The 20653-nt window shown below is 51.3% G+C and overlaps 1 protein-coding gene across 3 annotated transcripts in view; it reads right to left on the bottom strand.

Annotated features, from left to right (window-relative positions):
- The window catches only part of PLD2 (phospholipase D2), a 444278-nt gene that overhangs the window by 213449 nt on the left and 210176 nt on the right, over window positions 1-20653 (bottom strand). For all 3 annotated transcript variants that reach the window (XM_029581771.1, XM_029581768.1, XM_029581769.1), the window contains exon 9: window positions 5787-5939. In XM_029581771.1, the coding sequence (XP_029437631.1) occupies window positions 5787-5939 (153 nt within the window). The remainder of the gene's footprint in view (window positions 1-5786; window positions 5940-20653) is intronic.

The following is a 20653-nucleotide window of genomic DNA, read 5'->3' on the forward strand; positions in this document are numbered from 1 at the left end:
ATCCCTGCTGCCCCGGGGAACGGGAAACGGTCCCGGGACCGCGGCGGGGTGAGTGCCGATCCCGGGGCCATCCCGGGATCGCAACAGTACCCCCCTCCTACGCCCCCTCCCGGGGGGTCGCGGCTTATCTGGATGTGCCACATGAAATTGGCGAAGGAGATCTTTATCCAGAATGTGGGCGGAGGGTTCCCACGAGTTCTCCTCAGGACCGTATCCTTCCCAGGAGAGAAGATATTCCCAGCGATGACGACGGAGCCGAACATCTAACACCTCCTTAACCGTGTACGTGGCCCCGGGATCAGAAGCGACATCGGAGGGCTCCGGAGGCAGGGGTCGAAAGCGAGAGAGGACCACCGGCTTGAGGAGGGAAACATGGAAGACATCATGTATCCGAAGAGTAGATGGAAGACGTAAGCGGTAGGAAACCGCTCCAACTCGTTCGGCCACCCGGAAGGGTCCAATGTATCGGGGCGCTAGCCTCATGGAAGGAGTCTGAAGCTGAATGTTCTTGGTACTCAGCCATACCTTAGATCCAGGCAGGAACACTGGAGCGGGTCACCGAGACCTATCCGCGTAAGCCTTGAACCGTGCGGCGGTGCGGTGAAGTTTCTCTTGTGTGGCGTGCCAAAGCTGATGAATCTGGCTGGCCGTCAGTTGCGCCGCTGGTGAGGAGGTAGACACTGGTAACGGTAGGGGAGGTTTGGGAACCTTCCCATAAACCAACTGGAAGGGAGACTGTAGCGTGGCCAAGTGTCGATGGCGATTGTAAGAGAACTCGGCCCACGGAAGAAGAGTGACCCAGTTGTCCTGCTGCTCCCCTACAAAGGCTCGGAGGAATGTTTTCAGAGTTCTATTCGTGCGTTCAACTTGACCGTTGCCCTGGGGTTGAAATGCCGTGGTTAAGTCCAGCTGAACCCCAAATTTCTTGCAGAGCGCTCGCCAATATTTTGCCGTGAATTGGGGCCCTCGGTCCGAGGCAATATGTAGAGGCAAACCATGCAGTCGGAAGACATGCTGGATAAACAGTTCAGCCAATTCCGGAGCCGTGGGTAACTTGGCAAGTGGCACAAAATGGGCCATTTTCGAGAAGCGGTCAACAGTGACCCAAACCACAGTCTTACCCTGGGACGGAGGCAAGTCTACCACGAAATCTGTGGAGATGTGAGTCCATGGTTCCGTGGGTACAGGGAGTGGCTGGAGGAGACCCCAGGGGCTGCCTGGTAATGGCTTCTGCTGTGCACACGTGGGACTGGACGTATAGGCGAACATCCTCCTTCACCCGTGGCCACCAATAGAATTCGGTTAGTAGCTCAAGAGTCCGGGCAATCCCGGGATGGCCCGCCGTCAGGGAGTCGTGTGCCCAAGCTAGGACCTTCTTTCTCGAGCGTACGGGAACTACTGTCTTCCCCGCGGGTGCAAGTTCGGTGGCAGACAATTGGACCTTCGCCGGATCCAGAATGTATTGAGGGGTTTCAGAGGTGTCCTCACTTTCAGTGGTGCGTGACAGGGCGTCTGCCCTAATATTCTTGGCCGCCGGTCGGTACCGAAGGGAGAAATTGAACCGGCTGAAAAAGAGGGACCAGCGTGCCTGCCGGGGATTGAGCCTTTGCGCATGGGATAAATACTCCAAATTTTTGTGGTCCGTGTAAACTATGATTGGATGTTGAGCCCCCTCCAGCCACTGGCGCCATTCCTCAAAGGCTAGTTTGATGGCAAGTAGTTCCTTGTCCCCGATACCGTAGTTCTTCTCGGCGGGTGAAAACTTCCGGGAGAAGTAGGAACATGGCCGAGCTTTACCGTCCTTGGAGGTCTGGGACAGGACGGCCCCAACGGCCACATTGGAGGCATCCACCTCCACTATAAACAGGCATACGGGATCCGGGTGTCGGAGACAGGTGTCCTGAAGGAAGGCCTCCTTAAGATCCTGGAAGGCCTGCACGGCGGTTGGAGTCCAGTTCCGGGCATCGGCGCCCTTGCGTGTAAGGGCCGTTAGGGGCGCCACCAGGGTGGAGTACTGCGGGATAAAGTGGCGGTAAAAGTTGGCGAAGCCTAAGAAACGCTGGAGCGCTTTTACTCCCATCGGTTGTGGCCAGTTCCGGATAGCGGCGACCTTTTCAGGATCCATGCGGAAGCCGGTGGAGGAGACGATGTACCCCAGGAAGGGCAAAGATTCCTCCTCGAACTGGCATTTCTCCAGCTTGGCATACAGCCGGTTCTCCCTTAGCCTTAGCAAAACCTGGCGCACATGTTGACGGTGTTCCTCAAGGTCCCGGGAGTATATTAACACATCGTCCAGGTAGACAATGACTGAAGTGTACAGGAGGTCGCGAAGTACCTCGTTCATTAGATTTTGGAACACGGCTGGGGCGTTACAGAGACTGAATGGCATGACGAGGTACTCGTAATGACCGTCCCTGGTATTAAAGGCGGTCTTCCACTCGTCTCCCGGTCGGATCCGTACAAGGTTGTACGCCCCTCTAAGATCTAGCTTGGTGAAGATGCGGGCCCCTTGCAGACGATCCAGGAGTTCCGGAATCAGGGGCAACGGATAGCGATCTCGTCGGGTGATCTGGTTCAGGCCCCGGTAATCGATACAGGGCCGAAGAGACCCATCCTTTTTGGCCACAAAAAAGAAGCCGGCTCCTGCCGGGGAATTGGATGGTCTTATAAACCCTCGGTCTAGATTCTCCTTAATGTAGGCAGACATGGCCTTAGTTTCTGGCAGGGACAGAGGGTAAACTCTTCCGCGAGGTGGCGTGGTATCCGGCAGCAAGTCAATCGCACAATCGAAGGGGCGATGTTCAGGTAGTAATTCAGCCTTCTCTTTAGAGAAGACATCCCGGAAGGCCTGGTACTGTGGTGGCACCATCAGCGGGGCTGCCAGAAGCGGAAGCGTCTGTAGCGGCTGAGCAGGAAGGCAGCGATGGAAGCAGGCTGACCCCCATGACGTGATCTGAAGCGAGTCCCAGTCTATCACTGGGGAATGTTGCCGTAGCCAGGGCAGTCCCAGGATGAGCGGGTGAATGGATTTCTCGAGGATGAGAAAAGAGATCTCTTCCTTATGAAGGAGCCCGACCTGAAGCTGGAGAAGGTGCGTACGAGTGGTAATGGTCCCTGGGAGAGGAACCCCCTGGATGGACGATACCCGCAAAGGTGGTTCCTGAGGCAAGACCTCGAGCTGTAGTTGTTGTACCAGATCTCGGAGGATAAAATTCCCCCCAGACCCGGAGTCGAGCAGTGCCAGGGTATCGAATCCTCCTCCAGGAAGACAGAGTTTCGCCGGGACGGTACATGGGGAGTTCGGAGAGGCACTGCCTAGAATCAACTCCCCACTAGACTCTAGGTTCGGGCGTTTCCCGGACGCTCTGTGCAGCGAGCCAGAAAGTGCCCCTTACCACCGCAGTAGAGACATAACCCCTGTGAGCGTCGACGCCTCCGTTCTTCGGCGGAGAGAGGACCTCGGCCCAATTGCATGGGTTCTTCAGGCGGGAGGGCAGCTGCCGTAGGTGGAGAGGCTCGGACCCGAGGTGGCGTGGTTCGACGAGCGGCCAGTGCCTGGACGGGCCTTCGTTCCCGGAAGCGGCGCTGGATGCGTCGGTCCACTCGTCCGGCCAGCTATATGAGCTCTTGGAGGTCATCCGGAAGGTCCCGGGCCGCGAGTTCGTCCTGGAGCCGTGGGGAAAGGCCCTCCAGGAATATTCCATGTAAGCTATCCTCCCCCCAGGCCAGTTCAGATCCAAGGGTCTGGAACTCCATAGCGTATTCCTCTAGGGGGCGATTGCCTTGTCTCAGCTGGAGTAGTTCTGAGGCAGCCGTGGAGGCGTGAGACGGTTCGTCGAAAATTCTCCGGAAAGCCTTGACGAACTGTACGAGGTTATTCAATCGGGAATCCTGGTGCTCCCAAAGAGAGGAGGCCCAAGCCAGGGGTCTGCCATCCAGGAGAGAAATAATGTAGGTCATCTTGACCCGGTCGGTGGAGAATTGCGCAGGCAGAAGATCAAAGCGGATATAGCATTGGTTGAGGAAACCCCGACACGCCTTCGGATCTCCAGAATACCGGGGCGGTGGTGGCATCTGTACCGGGGCAGAGGAGCCCGTACTGGCCTGAGACGAGGATGCTGCGGAGCGGGCTGCGGAGGGCCCCTCAACCCGATCCGCCAGGCGTTGAACGGTTGACATCAAGGTATCGAGGCAAGTCTGTTGTTGTTGCAGTTTCTGGGCTATGCCCGGAATAGCCTTGAGGCCGGCAAGGTCCGCGGGTCCATGGCCTTGCAATCTGTTGGATTCGTGGACCCTTGGGCCGATCGGAACCAGAGGGTGAGCCGCTGAGTGAGGTGGCAGCGGTGGTCCCGACCAGGAGGCGGCAAGGACGGAGTTGTGGGTGGCCGGAGGAAGAACCTAGGAAGCCCTATGTGACCAAGGGCCTTGGCAAGGAAGGATGAAACGGTGGAGCTGGCACAGTGGTGAGAAGATCTTCGCCCTGGAAGCCGATCCTCCCCCGAGAGGAGCTCGTAGGAGTTCGGCCGCTGGGACTTAGGAGATTCACCCTGGAAGCCGGAGTCCCCCCAGGAGGAGCCCGTAGGGACCCGGCCGCTGGGACTTAGGAGGGCCCGCGGGGGCTGAGTCGGACGGAGTCCAAGGTCGTCGCTCACCAGTCCAGAGTCGTGTACCAGAGAATCGTCGCTTGCCAGTCCAGGATCAGAAGCCAATGGATCGCTGTAAGCCAAACCAGGGTCAGAGGCCAGAGTCGTCGTAAGCCAGTCCAGGGTCAGAAGCCAGAGGAATCACCGTAAGCCGCACCGGGGTCAGAAGCCAGAGAGTCGTCGTAAGCCAGTCCGGGGTCAGAAGCCAAGGAAACACTGTAAGCCAGTCCGGGATCAGGAACCACAGGAGACCGAGACGACACTGGAACGCAGCAACTGGAGACAGGAAAACCTGGGAACCTCGTTGCAAGGCAAAGTGCTTCTGGACTGCAGGGCTTAAATAGCCCTGCAGCATCTGACGTCATCCCCAGGGAGGAACTGGCTTTTCCCGCGCTGGGCCCTTTAAGAACAGGGCAGGAACGCGCGCGCGCGCGCGCCTAGGGGGGCGGAGCCAGCCGCGGGGAACGCCGGCAGAGCGAGGGAGGCTGAAGCGCGGTGCCTGAGGGCCCTGCAGGCCCGGGAGAGGTGACCACGCACCGGGGACGCCGCAGCCGAGATCCCTGCTGCCCCGGGGAACGGGAAACGGACCCGGTACCGCGGCGGGGTGAGTGCCGATCCCGGGGCCGTCCCGGGATCGCAACAGCTTAAGTACACGTAGGCAGTGACATCATGCAGAGGTGACGCCCCCAAGGTTCCCGCCATGACGTGGATAAGACGAGGGTAGGCGCGCGCATGCCCTAAGTTACACCAGATTCAAGATGGCGACCGGGATCGCCCACGCTGTCCCGGGATCGTCAGGGAGGTCGGCATGCAGAAGCAGAGGTGGCCATCTTTGCCAGAATCGGAGCTATAGGGCAAAATGAGGTGAGGAGCAAAGGTCGCAGCCGTCTGCAACCAACAGGCGCAACAAAGTGCCTCTTTCTTCCTGCTATTGAGGAGGGAATGTGGTCTGACAACCGATGGGGTCTACTGGCTGCTCAAAGTGGGGGAGGAATGCCCACCAGCTAAGTGGCAAGGGAAACGACAAGGTCAGTTCTTTGGTGGTGATGTCTTTGGGGGAGGGGGTACAGCAAAACATAAATCACTAACATAGAATGGGAAGAAAATCAGGCCCCTGGCTCAGGGGATCCTGGCAGGCAGTACCTGGAGAAGTTCTCAATACGGACCCCGTACTTGGCCTCAGTTGCCTTCTTGCCCATCTGGATGTTGAATCCCGGGTCAAATAGGAGAACAAAAGAGATGATCCCAGTCTCAGGCTTCAGGTAGAGCAGGAAGGAATCCTTTACTACTAACCACCTACAGGGGAGGAGCGGGAGGGGTGAGGGAAGGGAACACATATGTCAGTGACATGGGACAAGGAGCACACACGTGATAGTAACATTGGATGGGAAGCACATGTGCAGTGGTAACAAGATGATGGGAGCATGAGGAAGCACATTCTTTACACAGAATACGGGAGCACCAGTAGTAATATCATGGGACAAGGGGCATTAACAGCAATAACACAGGCATATTAACGACAATGTACAGGACAAAAAGGATCAATAACAGCAGGTACACACAGCAGGAGGTACTGGACAGGAAGAATTAATTGCAGTAACAAAGGACAAAGGAGTATTACCTGTAGTTACAGAGAAGATTTAACAGCAGTAACAATGAATGTTGCCCAGTGCTTCATTACCATTCTCTTGTGCTAGGGATCCTCTGTGTTTATGCCATGCTTTTTTGAAGTCTGACACTGTCCTTGTCATCATCACCTCCTTCAGGAGGATATTCTAGGCATCTGTGAAAAATGCCTCCTCACATTCTTCCTGAATCTATCCCTTGGAGCTTTATATTGTGACTCCTAGTTCTACAACTTCCTTTCCATTAAAAAAAAACCTGAGCATCCTGTGCATTAATACCTTTCAGGTATTTAAATGTCTCATCTCTTTTTTATGGGATACCAAAATGTCAATCGATGAGCACCAAATCAATTTAGGAAGGATTATTACAATAATCGTGAAATAGCCCAAAACGAATCCTTCGTGTTGCATATATGACTTCTCTGAAATAAGATTCCTTAATTCTCAAAAATAGAGTATGATAGTTCAAACGTTGTGAGGCAAAAAATATTTATGGAAGGAGAGGAACGTTTCATATACAATGATCATAAATCCCCAACAGGGTGATACTGACTCTCAATTTAATCATCAACGAACCTCCTCCAACCAAAGTATGTAGTGAATGTGCAAACGTTTTTTCAAAAATGAAATTTTCTGTGTATATCTTTTAAAACATTAATCATTTCACTTATTTATGAAGGTGAAGTAAATCACTCCAAAATTCCAAATATTTTTTTTTTAAAATTTTTTTTGAATAAACACTCCTCGCAGCTTGATGACTGATCCCAATAAAGGGTATAAAGCAATGCTTTCAAGACAACCTAGATCGGCATGCTAGATGGACTCTGAAGGCTTAAAAAAGCTTTTTTAAGCCTTCAGAGTCCATCTAGCATACCGATCTAGGTTGTCTTGAAAGCATTGCTTTATACCCTTTATTGGGATCAGTCATCAAGCTGCGAGGAGTGTTTATTAAAAAACATTTTTTAAAAAAAAATATTTGGAATTTTGGAGTGATTTACTTCACCTTCATAAATAAGTGAAATGATTAATGTTTTAAAAGATATACACAGAAAATTTCATTTTTGAAAAAACGTTTGCACATTCACTACATACTTTGGTTGGAGGAGGTTCGTTGATGATTAAATTGAGAGTCAATATCACCCTGTTGGGGATTTATGATCATTGTATATGAAACGTTCCTCTCCTTCCATAAATATTTTTTGCCTCACAACGTTTGAACTATCATACTCTATTTTTGAGAATTAAGGAATCTTATTTCAGAGAAGTCATATATGCAACACGAAGGATTCGTTTTGGGCTATTTCATCTCTTTTTTAAACATTAAGAAGTTCCTTCAGTCTCATCTCATAGGGTTCTGGTACAAACCCTGCACCATTTCAATTGCCCTTCTCTGGACTGTCTCTAGTCTCTCTATATCCTTTCTGAGATATGGCCTCCAGAAATGTACACATGAGGCCTCACCAGTCACCTGTAAAGAAGCATTATAAGAAAATTATTCCTTACCTGCTAATTTTCGTTCCTGTAGTACCATGGATCAGTCCAGACCGTGGGTTATGTCCCCAGTCCAGCAGATGGAGTCAGCACAAGCTTCGAGGGGGCGTTACCCTATATACCACTACCCCCTCTGCAGGAGTTCAGTATCGAGTATATCAAAGCCCGAGTAGAAAACCCCCTCTGGATCAAGTTTGTATGAACAGTCAATGCATAACAATTGCAAAACTCAACAATTAACGGTAGACATCCTACCAACTTGTAGGGAGCTGTGAAAACATTGAAAAGTAAAAACTGTGAAGCACAGAACATTGTGATAAGGGACGTAGAGTAGAGTCGAGCAGGAAAAAGGTCCCAAACGCGGTGGGCGTCTGGACTGATCCATGGTACTACAGGAACGAAAATTAGCAGGTAAGGAATAATTTTCTTTTCCCTGTACGTACCTGGATCAGTCCAGACTGTGGGATGTACCCAAGCTTCCCTAAATCGGGTGGGGTCCTGCGAGGCCTGCTCGGAGAACCTGCTTGCCAAAATGTCCCGAGACTGAAGAGGCGAGGTGCAGGCGATAGTGCCTCGAGAACATGTGTAACGATTTCCAGGTAGCTGCTCTACAGATTTCCTGAGTAGAGACCGAGCGAGCCTCCGCCCAGGAAGCCGCCTGAGAACGTGTAGAATGAGCTACAATGCCGGGTGGGGGAGTCCGCCCCGCCCCAATGTAGGAAGCGGCAATGCCCGCCTTCAGCCATCTTGCAATGGTCGCCTTCGAGGCCTGAGACCCCTTCTTGGGACCGGACCAAAGCACGAAGAGATGGTCAGAAATCCGAAACTCATTGGTAGCCTCCAGATAGAGACGCAGAGTACGCCTGACATCCAAGAGTCGGAGAGCCTTCGGCTCGGAGGAAGAGAAGGACGGCAGTTCCACCGTCTGGTTCACATGGAATGCAGAGACCACTTTCGGAAGGAAAGAGGGAACGGTGCGAAGCGACACTCCAGAGTCGGAGAAACGCAGATAAGGCTCTCTACACGACAGAGCCTGCAGCTCCGAAATGCGGCGAGCGGAACAGATGGCCACCAGGAATACCGTCTTGAGGGTGAGATCTTTGATCGTTGCACTGCGCAGTGGCTCGAACGGTGGTCCCGACAGGGAGCGAAGCACAAGGTTGAGACTCCAGGAGGGACAAGGGTCCCGTAACGGAGGCCGTAAATGCTTGACACCCTTGAGGAAACGAGCAATGTCCGGGTGCTGTAGCAGAGAGCCCCCGTCGCGCAACAGCGAACCCAAGGCGGCCACCTGCACCCGTAGGGAATTATAGGTGAGCCCTTTGTCCACCACCGCCTTTAAGAACTGAAGGATCTGAGGAACAGAAGCCTTAGTGGGTCTCGTGTCCTGGCTGGCACACCACAGCTCGAACACCTTCCAGACTCTAACATAGGCCACTGACGTCGATGTCTTATGTGCCCGTAGCAGCGTGGATACTACCGCCTCCGGGTAGCCCCGGCGCCGGAGGCGGCGCCTCTCAAAAGCCAGGCCGCAAGACAGAAGAGTTCTGCCTGATCGAAAAATACCGGACCCTGACGTAAGAGACGAGGGAGGTGCCCCAGTCTGATTGGCCCGTCGATCACCAGCTGTAGCAGGTCCGCGAACCAGGGCCTCTTGGGCCATTCCGGGGCGACGAAAATCACGGTTCCCTGATGGCTTTCTATTCTGCGGAGCATCCTGCCCACCAGGGGCCACGGCGGAAATGCGTAGAGTAGAAGATGTGGCGGCCACGGAAGAGCCAGAGCATCCACTCCCTCCGCGCCGTGCTCTCTCCGGCGACTGAAGAAGCGTGGAGCCTTGGCGTTGAGAGCAGAGGCCATCAGATCCAAGTGGGGGGCTCCCCACCGATGGACGAGTAGTTGCATCGCGTCCTCGGACAGAGACCACTCTCCGGGGTCCAGCAGTTGGCGACTGAGGAAGTCCGCCTGAACGTTGTCCACTCCGGCGATGTGCGAGGCCGCTAGCCGGACGAGATGACGCTCTGCCCATTGCATCAGCAGCGCCGCCTCTAGCGCGACCTGCCGGCTGCGCGTGCCGCCTTGGCGTTTGATGTAGGCCACGGTGGTAGCGTTGTCCGATAGGATTCTGACCTCCCGGTTCCGAAGAAGCGGCAGGAAATGTCGCAGAGCTAGCCTGACCGCCCTGGTTTCCAGACGGTTGATGGACCACTTCGCCTCCAGCGCGGACCACGTCCCCTGCGTAGCGCTTCGATCGCAGACTGCTCCCCAACCCACTAGACTGGCATCGGTGGTTACCACCACCCAATTTGGCAGATCGAGAGACACGCCGTGGGCCAGGTTTGACGGATCCAACCACCAGCCCAGACTGTCCCTGGCCTTCTGCGGAAGCGGGAGGATCATCTGGTAGTCCTGCGAAATCGGTTTCCAACGGGAGAGGAGCGCCCACTGCAAGGGCCTGAGATGCGCAAACGCCCAAGGGACCATGTCGATGGTGGAGCCCATCACCCCCAGGAGCTGGAGGTAGTCCCAGGAAGTGGGATCTTGTAACGCAGAGAACCGCTGTACATGATCCCGCAAAGAGTGCGCCTTGTCCTGACGCAGAAAGACTTTGCCCAGCCGGGTGTCGAAGGTCGCCCCCAAAATATCCAAGCGCTGCGAGGGTACGAGGGAGCTCTTGGAGAAGTTCACTACCCATCCCGCCACAACTACCATGATCTTGGTAAAGGTACGCGGTGCCGTCGCCAATCCGAACGGGAGAGCTATGAACTGGAAGTGCTGGTCCAGGATCTTGAACCGGAGGAGACGGTGATGATCCGGGCGGATGGGAATGTGCAGGTAGGCCTCCGTGAGATCCAGGGAGGCGAGGAACTCCCCCCGATGTACCGCCGCAATCACAGACCGCAGCGTTTCCATGCGAAACCGGACCACTCGGAGGGACTTGTTGACTTCCTTTAGGTCCAGGATGGGCCGGAAGGAACCGTCCTTCTTTGGCACTACGAAGTAGATGGAATAGTGGCCCGAGCCCACCTCTCCGAAGGGCACGGGTGCGATAGCGCCTATCTCCTGAAGTCTGTCCAGTGTCGACTGCACCGCCCTTCTCTTGAGCGCCGAGCCACAGGGGGAGAAAATGAACCTTGTCTGCAGGGGACGGACAACTTCCAATGCGTAGCCGTGTTCTATGGTGTCCAAGACCCACTGGTCCGAGGTGATCTGCGCCCACTCCTTGTAGAAAAACGCCAGCCGACCCCCATTTCTGGGAACGGCGGAGTGGGCGAGCCTGACATCATTGTGAGGCCTTAGGAGAGGGGTTACCTGCTCCGGGGGCGGTGCGCGCGGGCCTCCGTCCGCGAAAGGACCGCGACCAGGTCTGTGACCTGGAGGCGGCGGGTCTAGAGCCCGATGGCCTGTAGCTCCTGTAGCGCCGCTGCGCCCTGGCTCTGGTCCGGGAAGAGGCATACGCTCTAGAAGGACGATATCTATCCTCCGGCAGACGATGAACAGCGTTTTCCCCCAGAGACTTGATGATCTGATCCAGATCCTCCCCGAAGAGGAACTTACCTCTGAATGGAAGGGAGCCCAGACTCGACTTGGAGGACGTATCCGCTGCCCAGTTGCGAAGCCACAGCAGGCGCCGTGCCGCCACTACCGACACCATGGATCTTGCCAGGACCCGAAACAGGTCGTACGAGGCATCCGCCCCGTACGCCACCGCCGCTTCTAGCCTATCCGCCTGGGCGGCCTCATCGGCAGGCAGGTCCTGCGACGTGAGAAGCTGTTGTACCCAGAGAAGACTAGCTCGCTGAGCAAGCGAACTGCACATCACCGCCCGCATACCCAGGGCGGAGACCTCGAAGACCCTTTTGAGAAAGACTTCCAACTTGCGATCCTGCGTGTCCCGCAAGGCCGCTCCTCCCGTCACAGGTATAGTCGTCCTCTTCGTGACTGCCGACACTGCGGAGTCCACTTTTGGAGCCTTGATGAGTTCCAGGAAATCCTCAGGCAGTGGATACAGCTTCTCCATGGCACGGCTGACCTTCAGGGAAGCCTCCGGTGTATCCCATTCCCTAGTGAGAAGTTGTAGGAACGACTCGTGAATGGGAAAAGCCCGAGCCCTCGGTCGAAGGGCCGCCAAGACCGGATCACCCTTCTTTGAAGATGTTACGACAGCGGGAGTCACTGGAGCGGGCGGGTCCGGGGGCGGATCCAGGTCCAATTCCTGTATGATCTGTGGAATGAGATCGTCTAGCTCTTCCCTCTGAAAGAGGCGTAGGGTACGCGGGTCATCCCCCTCAGTCGTTCCGTCCCCTTGCCCCAAATCAGGAATCACAGGGCCGTGTGCGGCCAGGACCGCAGCCACCCCCGCAGCAGCGGGGGTCAGACGGACCCGGGGGGGGGGACCGGAGGGGCCCCCGTCACCACCGGGTCAGGGGGATTCGGTGTTGGAGGTGCAATCCTGGGCATCTTTGCCGGGGGAGGCCCCGCGGGAGTTTCCAATCCTTGTAGGTAGGCAGTGTGCATAAGCAAAATAAACTCCGGGGAAAACCCCGGCCTGCCCGGGGGGGCCTCGGAGGAAGGAGGTTCTGATGTTCCCTGGGCCTGAGAGCCTTGCTGTGGCAACAAAATTGGGGGAAAAATGTCTGCAAGATCATTGTCCCCCTGCGCTGCCTGCGTTTCCTCAGCGCGCTGAGAATTTAAAATGGCCGCCGTTCCCGCCATAACTGGTGGAGTGGCCGGCCCCCGCCGCCCGGGCAACGCCGAAAAAAATGAAAATTCGCGGAGGGACTGCGAGGTGCCTTCCCCCCCCCGGGAAGGTACCGTGCGCAGATGCCCTCGCGGGAAATCCGGGACCCCGGCTCGCCGCAGGCCGAACAGTGCGACGGCCGCGGCATCGGGTCTCCCGGCAAAAATAAAAATTAAGAGCCTCGGGGGGGGCCAAGAGCACGGGGAATAGTCACGGGGGGGCCCGGTCGGCCTGCGCTGCCCGCTGTCCCAGAGCGCAAGTAGGTGCTGCGGGGGGGCCTGCTCGGCCGCGCTGCCCATTCGATTAGTCCCTCCCTGCCAGTTCCAGCAGCCCACGTGGTTCGCAACTGCCCGGGGAAGAGGGAACACCGCGGAGAGGCCGGCCCCACCGGCTTCCGCGAGGCACCACACTGAGGAGGCTGAAAAGGAAACTGTACAAAATACCCAAAACAAAACTTACCCCCCGGACCAAGAACCAAGCACGCAGGAGACAGCACAGAAGCAGAAGAGAGTCAAAGCCACGCCTCCCCAAAAATTGACAGCTTTCTTTTTTTTTTTGTTTAAAACTTGATCCAAATTGCTAGAAATCAGACAGAAATCAGAAGAAAAGAAGGCAGAAGAAAAGAATCCCTGCCAGATTGGGGAAACTCCGATTCCCCTCCTCGCATCTGCTGGAGTCAGAAGATACTGAACTCCTGCAGAGGGGGTAGTGGTATATAGGGTAACGCCCCCTCGAAGCTTGTGCTGACTCCATCTGCTGGACTGGGGACATAACCACGGTCTGGACTGATCCAGGTACGTACAGGGAATACCTCTCTTTTCTACTGGTTATGCTTCTCCCTAAGTATCCTCCTGGCTCTGGCCACCACCTTATCACACTGCACTATCTTGAAATCATCTGACACTATCACGCCTAGATCCTTCTCCTGGTCAGTACAATCAGCTCTTCACCATCTACTGCATATGGCTGGCTCCCATTGATTTCTATATCCCACAGGCATGACTCTGCAGCATTGTATCTTAACTGCCACTCCTCAAGCTATCTTTTTGCTCAAAGAGTACATGTCCCATCCCGACACGGTCCGCGTTTCAAAACAAATGTTTCTGCATTGGAGGGTGACTTCATTATGATGAATTACATCTTTAAGCAGTGTTGGGATGGGACGTGTACTCTTTGAGCAAAAATATAAGTTTTTATATGCAACCAAAAGACTTTGAAAAAATTATACAATGTGCCAGATGATTATTTATAAGACAATGAAGGTCTCAGTCCTGGTAGCGTCTATTATGATGGCATAATTGAACATATATTGGTATCTGGGAAAGTGTTTTCTTTTAGTATATTTTGTAGTTTCCATTGGGTTTCACACTGTCTTGCATGTGAAGGAAATAACCAGTTTGATCACTTAATCTACCAGTTTGCCCAGTCTATCTCTAGGTCATCAAGACCCCTCTGATTCTTTAGCCTGCACTCCCTGCAGTTTACGCACACCCTTCGCCCAGTCAGTATTTGGCTATAATGAGTTTTTTTCAGACTTACACCTAAACAAGAGCAGAAGTAAATATGCATAGGTAACAGCCTGACTGATTTAAAATCAGGATTTACGCATGTAAATGTTGGCCCCGACAAACAAGAGCAGAAGTAAATATGTGCAGGTAACAACCTGATGGGTTTAAAATCGGGATTTATGCCTGTAAATGTTGGCCCCGTCCTGAAATGCTCCTGACAAACAAGAGCAGAAGTAAAATATGTGCAGGTAACAGCCACATGGAGCCTCCATCTGCTGGCAGGGGAGCACAATCCATTGGTCCTGAGTCCATTTGGCTACACACTAGGAAATCAGGATTTACGCCTGATGTTGGCCCCACCCTGGAACACCTCTGACCACCCCTAATCTGCCCCTTTTTATCACGCGTTCCGTTGCACGTGCACATAATTTGTCGGTTTTAAAATACGAGTTGTTCACACTCGGCCTTTTAACACAAGCGACTCTTAAAATTTACCCCTAAGGGAACACAGAGAAGTTCTGGCAGCTCTGCTGGTGACCTTTTCAATGCTTCTTTAGAGTCAGGCATGGTTCCAGATGACTGGAGACAAGCAAATGTGGTTCCTATTCACAAAAGTAGAAGTAAGGAGAGGCTGAGAACTACAGGCCGGTTAGTCTGATCTTCGTGGTGAGTAAATAAATTAAATTGCTGCCAAAACAGAGGATAATGCAGTTTCTGGAATCTAATGAGGCCGCATGGTTTTACCAGAGGTAGGTCTTAGACAAATCTGATTTAATTTTTTTCACTGAGTGACTACAGAGTTGGGTCAGAGTAAATGTAGTGCACTTGGATTTCAGTAAGGTCTGTGACACAGTTCTGCATAGGCGACTTATAAATACATTGAGCGTTCTTGATATGGGCCCTGGGTTAGAAATTGGTGGAGTGGTAGGTGAGAAAGGTTAGTGGTAAATGACATTCACTGCAAGGAGAGGGACATGATTAGCGGTAAGCCACTGGGATCAGTCCTTGGACATTTCTGCGAGTAACACTGCAGAAGGATTGTCAGAAAAGGTTTGTCTTTTTGCCATTCATACCAAAATTTGTAACAGGGTAGATAGCCAGGAAAATATGAGGAAGGATCTAGCAAAGCTCAAGGAATGGTCTAGGGTCTGATAGCTAAGATTTAATGCTAAAAATTGCAGAGTTATGCATTTGGGTTGCAAAAACCCAAAAGGAGAGATATAGAGGTGAAATTCTTCTAAGCACAACGGTGAAATCTGGGGGTGATCGTACCCAATAATCTTAAGATGGCCAAACAGATAGGTAAGGCAACAGCAAAAGCCAGAAAGATGCTTGGCTGCACACAGAGAGGAATGGTCAGCAAAAAAGGGAGGTGATATTGTCTCTGTACAGTCCCTGGTGAGACCTCACCTGGAATACTGTGTACAATTCTAGAGACCACACTTTCAAAAGGATATAAACTGTTTGGAGTCTGTCCAATGGTTGCTACTAAAATGGTCAGTGGCCTTTGTTCTAAAGCATATGGGGACAGACTTAAAGATACCCTAAAGGAAAAACAGGATGGGGGAATTATGAAAGAGACATTTAAATTCCTCTAATTTTCCATGCAGAGGAGGCGAGCCTTTTTCAAAGGAAAGGAGGCTCTAGAACAAGGGATCTGGGATAAAGGTGAAAGAGGATAGACTCAAAAGTAATCTAAGGAAATATATGTAGCGAACTATACGGTCACGGATCACGCTACCAGTAAGTCCTGGGTTCTCCTGTGTCACTTAGATCAATGCAGGATAGTTTAAAGGGGAGGCACCATTCAAATATAGCCCCTCCCTTTGAGGGGTCTGGAGTGGCCATCCCCCTGGGAAAGGTTTTATAGCAGTGCTCTGGCTAGAGCTCTGGGGCAGTGTGAGTTGATTTTTGGAGTTAGTGGAAGCAGAGAGGAGCATTTGCCTTAATTTAGATGTTTGGGCCTGCTCTGAAATCTTCAAACTGTGCTGATAGTCCTAACGGGTCAGGGATCTGCCTTTCCTATCTACTACCTGGTGGGTAAGGTTTGCATCCTGGGAGTATTTTGGCCTTAAAAAGACTTTACTTTGTAAGAAGCCTGGCAAGACCTATGTACCACCTGACTCAGGGAACAGGGAACCCTGCTTTTGGGGCTGCACAGGTGAGAGAAGACCTGAGGTGAGCTGGTGCAGGACATTCCGGTGTTACTTCATTATTGGAAAAAAATATTATTTGTAAAATATCTGGGAGAAAGTGTTTGGCTGCCCTTTTTCTTGCCCGTCCGAAGGATATCAGAGCTTCTGTTCCAGTGGGATTCCTCCCACAAGGAATCCAAACAACAAGAGAATCTAAGAGAACAACGAACTGTGAGTAACAACATGATAGCACTGAGGACACCACCCAGTGTTTCTACTACCCTGGGGAGAGAAATAATTTAGCTCTCTGTGCAGAGACAATAGCATTATATTTTTGCCAGTTTGGAAGGGGTGATCTAAGGGATACCCTGCCCACATGAGGACTCTATTCCAAGTCCTGGAGGGTAGAAGTTTAACTGGCTCTGGTGCCAGAAATTCCTTTTTTTTTAATTCTTTATTTATGGTTATTTAACGTTTTACACAGGAAATCCTAACAAACTTATCCTTTATCCTTCAATTTTTCAAGAAAATATATGAATTAAGTAGTAAACATAAAATAAACATTTCAATCTCTCATAACCTTAATTCTTTAAACAGGCAAATTCAGGGGATCCATGATCCATAAGAACAAACCATTAAGGAAAAAGAGAAAAAGCAAATTAAGGAGGATTTGAAACATTACTTATTGCCCTGGACTAGCTGGGGTACATTAGCCTCAGATCTATTATTTTCCAGGAAATAACGTAACTGAGAAACCTCAAAAAATATATAACGAGCATTGTCTATATTTAGAACACATTTGCATGGGTATCGAATTGTAATTCTAGCACCTAGCTGCCTGGCCTCTTGACATAATTCAAGCATCTGTTTCCTACGAATTTGTATAGGTTTTGTGATGTCTGGATAGATACATATCTTTTGTCCCATATATAACTTTTCCCTATTACGAAGAAAAAGTTTCAGTATAAGGTCTCTATCTGTTGGAAATACAAAAGAGATCAACAATGTTCCACGATAGTTTATTTGTTCTTCTATAGACGTTTCCAAAAATGCTGTAAGGTCTAATTCGTTGTCCTGAGGGGGGTTAGCCAGCACTGTATACTCTTCCTTGTTCTTAGACACATAGTAGATATTTGAAATTGGCGGAATGGCCTCTTGAGGTATTTGAAGAATCTCAATAATATATTTTCTAAATTGATCTTTCAGAGGAACCAACTTTATATGAGGAAAGTTCAATACCCTCAGATTCAGATATCTTTGGGCATTTTCCATATTTTCTGGTGCCACAAATTCCTGCACAGACTGAAGAAGAGATTGTAAAAGTAAAAGACTTTGTGATGCTGTGGATTAAGTTGTTGTGCCACTCTACATAACTTTGCAATATTAAAGACTTTATTTTGGATACTAGCAGAGTGGCTCCAGTGGTTTTATTTGGCACATTAAGCACACATTGGGACGCACAGATATCCCTCTCCCGAGGTCTTGGAAGTAAGCTTTCCCACCCCACTCAACAAAGAATCCAGGCCCTGGAAGTAAGAGACTGTGTTTCAAGCTAGCCTGGTAAGGTTCCAGCCCCAAAGAGCAAAATAAATACTTTTATGGCCCTACCTGTGCACCGGAGTAGGGTTACATATTTATTTACAGAAAGGGTAGTGAATGCATGGAACAGTCTCCCCGTGGAGATGGAAGTGAAAAGGATAGTACCTGAATTCAAGAAAGCATGGGATAAACACAGATGATTTCTTTGGGAACGGTAAGGATTATAAAGGAAAATTGGTTCTTAGCTGCTAATTTTCGTTCCTGTAGTACCACAGATCAATCCAGACTCCTGGGTTTTGCTTCCCTTCCAGCAGATGGAGACAGAGAAACTTTTACTGACACTGCTACTTAACCACACATGCTACCTGTAGTTCCTCAGTATTAATCTATACCCAAGCAAATTACAACAAATTTCAAAAATGTCCAAACTTTCCAGAACCTACAAAATATGAAAAATATTCTCTGCTATAAAAACAGAATGAGTGGGTAACTCTCCCCTCAATAGAAAGGGCGGGTTCTGGACTGATCTGTGGTACTACAGGAATGAAAATTAGCGGGTAAGAACCAATTTTTCTTTCCCTGTATGTACCCAGATCAGTCCTGCTCACAGAACACTTTCACCAAAAGATGGTGAACCTGTACCTCCCACATCAGACGACAGTGTCTTACAAACGTATGTAGTGACTTCCAAGTTGCCGCTCTGCAAATCTCCTGTGGAGAACAAGCTGTGCCTCCGTCCACGAGGCTGCCCGAGAACGTGTAGAATGCACACGCAATCCCTCCAGAACCGGATGACCATGAACAATTTAAGTGGAACCAATAGCAATAGTAGCCTTAGAAGCCTGAAAGCCCCTCTTCGGACTGCTCCACAGAACGAAAAGTTGATCTGACCTCCTGAAGTCATGTTACCTTGAGATATCTCAATAAAGCTCTTCTTACATCTAACAATTTAAGCTCCCTCGCATGAGGAGTGGACGCGTCCACCACAGGAAAGGCTGGGAGCTCCACTGTCTGATTCACGTGAAACACCGAAACCACTTTCAGCAAAAAAGAAGGTACTGTCCTCAATGAGACCCCCCCAAATTCAAAATCTGAAGGAATGGGTCATGATATGACAGTTCCTGCAACTCAGAAATCGTCCTAGCCAAACATATGGCTACCAGAAAAACAACCTTACGAGTCAAGGCCTTCAGCGTCGCTCTCTGGAGTAGTTCAAAAGGAGCCTCACATAACCCCCTGAGGACAAGATTAAGATTCCAGGATGGACAAACCCGTCGAAGTGGAGGACGCAAATTATTTGTCTCCCTAAGGAACCGAATAACATCCGGATGTGCAGAAACAGAGGACACGAAGACAACCTAGAGCTTCCACTTCAACTTTTAAGGGAGCTAAGAGACAAGCCTTTGGCGAAACCTTCTTGCAGGAAGGACAAAATGTCAGAGACTGACGACCTGAGAGGGCGAACACCTTTAGCGGAGCACCAGGACTCAAAAACCAACCGAACCCCCAGATATTCTAGGGACAGCATCGGTAACAGGCAACGCTACATTCACTACCCAACCTAGCACCCTGATAAGCCAGTCATCCAGATACGGATGCACCAAAATCCCTTCCTTCTGGAGCACTACTGCTGCCACCACCATCACCTTGGTGAAGGTGCGTGGTGCCATGGCCAATCTGAAAGAAATGGCCTTAAACTGAAAATGTTGTCCCAGAATCATGATATTATGTTTCTGTGAACCCAATGATAGAAAGCCAGCCTTACCTGAGCCCCAGCCAAGGTTGGATGCAGAAGAGAAGGGTAAAGATGCTGATTCAGTCCCGGTCGTAGGCAAGCAGCAAGCAAAAGAAATCCAAAGTCCAATCCGGGTCAAAAACAGGCAGCAGGCAAGAGGAATCCAAGGCAATCCGGGTCACAGGCAAGGGTAATTCCAGAAGAAAAACAGCACCAGCACAAGCAAGCCTGTAGCCGAGGCAAAGTTTGTGTCTGGAAGCCAGGTTTAAATAGCCCATTTCCCGAGCTAGCGCTGGGACCGTCAGGAGGCGTGCCGACGTGCTGAGGGGAGCGGAGCCAAGGTGCTGTGTGGGTCGACCATGATGTCGCTGCTACTTCGTGCTGCTCCGGTGTTTTGCAGGGTAAACCCAATTCGCCGTGGTAACAGTACCTCCCTGCAAGGCCCTCTCCCCTGTCTTTTTGGTCTGGGTTAGGAGGGAAACATAAATGAAAGTCACGGATTAGCTGGGGGGCCTGAATATTGCTGGCTGGTTCCCAGTAGTTCTCTTCCGGCCCATAGTTTTTCCATGCAATTAAATATTTAAGTGTCTGTCCCTTGCATCTAGCGCCCAGAATCTCCTGAACTTCATATTGCGTATCCTTCTCCACTATCGTGGGTGACAGCTGCTTGGGTTTCCTAGACAGCCAAGACAAGACTGCTGGTTTGAGAAAAGATATGTGGAATACATCATGAATTTGCAGGGTTGGAGGTAATTGTAACTTATAGGTGACCTCCCCAATCTGTCTCTCCACTGGGAATGGTCCCATAAAACGAGGGGCGAATTTAAGGGAAGGCAAGCGTAATCTGAAGTTACCAGTACTCGGCCAGACCAGTTCTCCTGGGTGCAACTGAGGAGCCAGTCTTTGTTTTTTAACAGCTTGCCTTTTGGCTTTGACTGCTGTTTGTTGCAGTAGGATCCGCATGTCCTCCCATAGCTTCTTTAAGTTTTGGGTAGCCAGATCTACCGCAGGGCAAGTTAATGATGAGGCAAGAGGCAACGGTATCTGCGGATGCCATCCAAAGACCAGACAGAAGGGGGACGAGCCCGTAGCCTGAGTGACATGGTTGTTGTGAGATATTTCTGCCCAAGGACCAGTCATCTTGTCGTTGGGTGATGTAACTGCGCAGGAAAGTCTTGAGTGACTGGTTAGTGTGTTCCGCCAGTCCATTGGTCTGCGAGTGGTAAGTGGAAGAAA

This window comes from Rhinatrema bivittatum, chromosome 16, assembly GCF_901001135.1.
Source record: "Rhinatrema bivittatum chromosome 16, aRhiBiv1.1, whole genome shotgun sequence".
NCBI lineage: Eukaryota > Metazoa > Chordata > Amphibia > Gymnophiona > Rhinatrematidae > Rhinatrema > Rhinatrema bivittatum.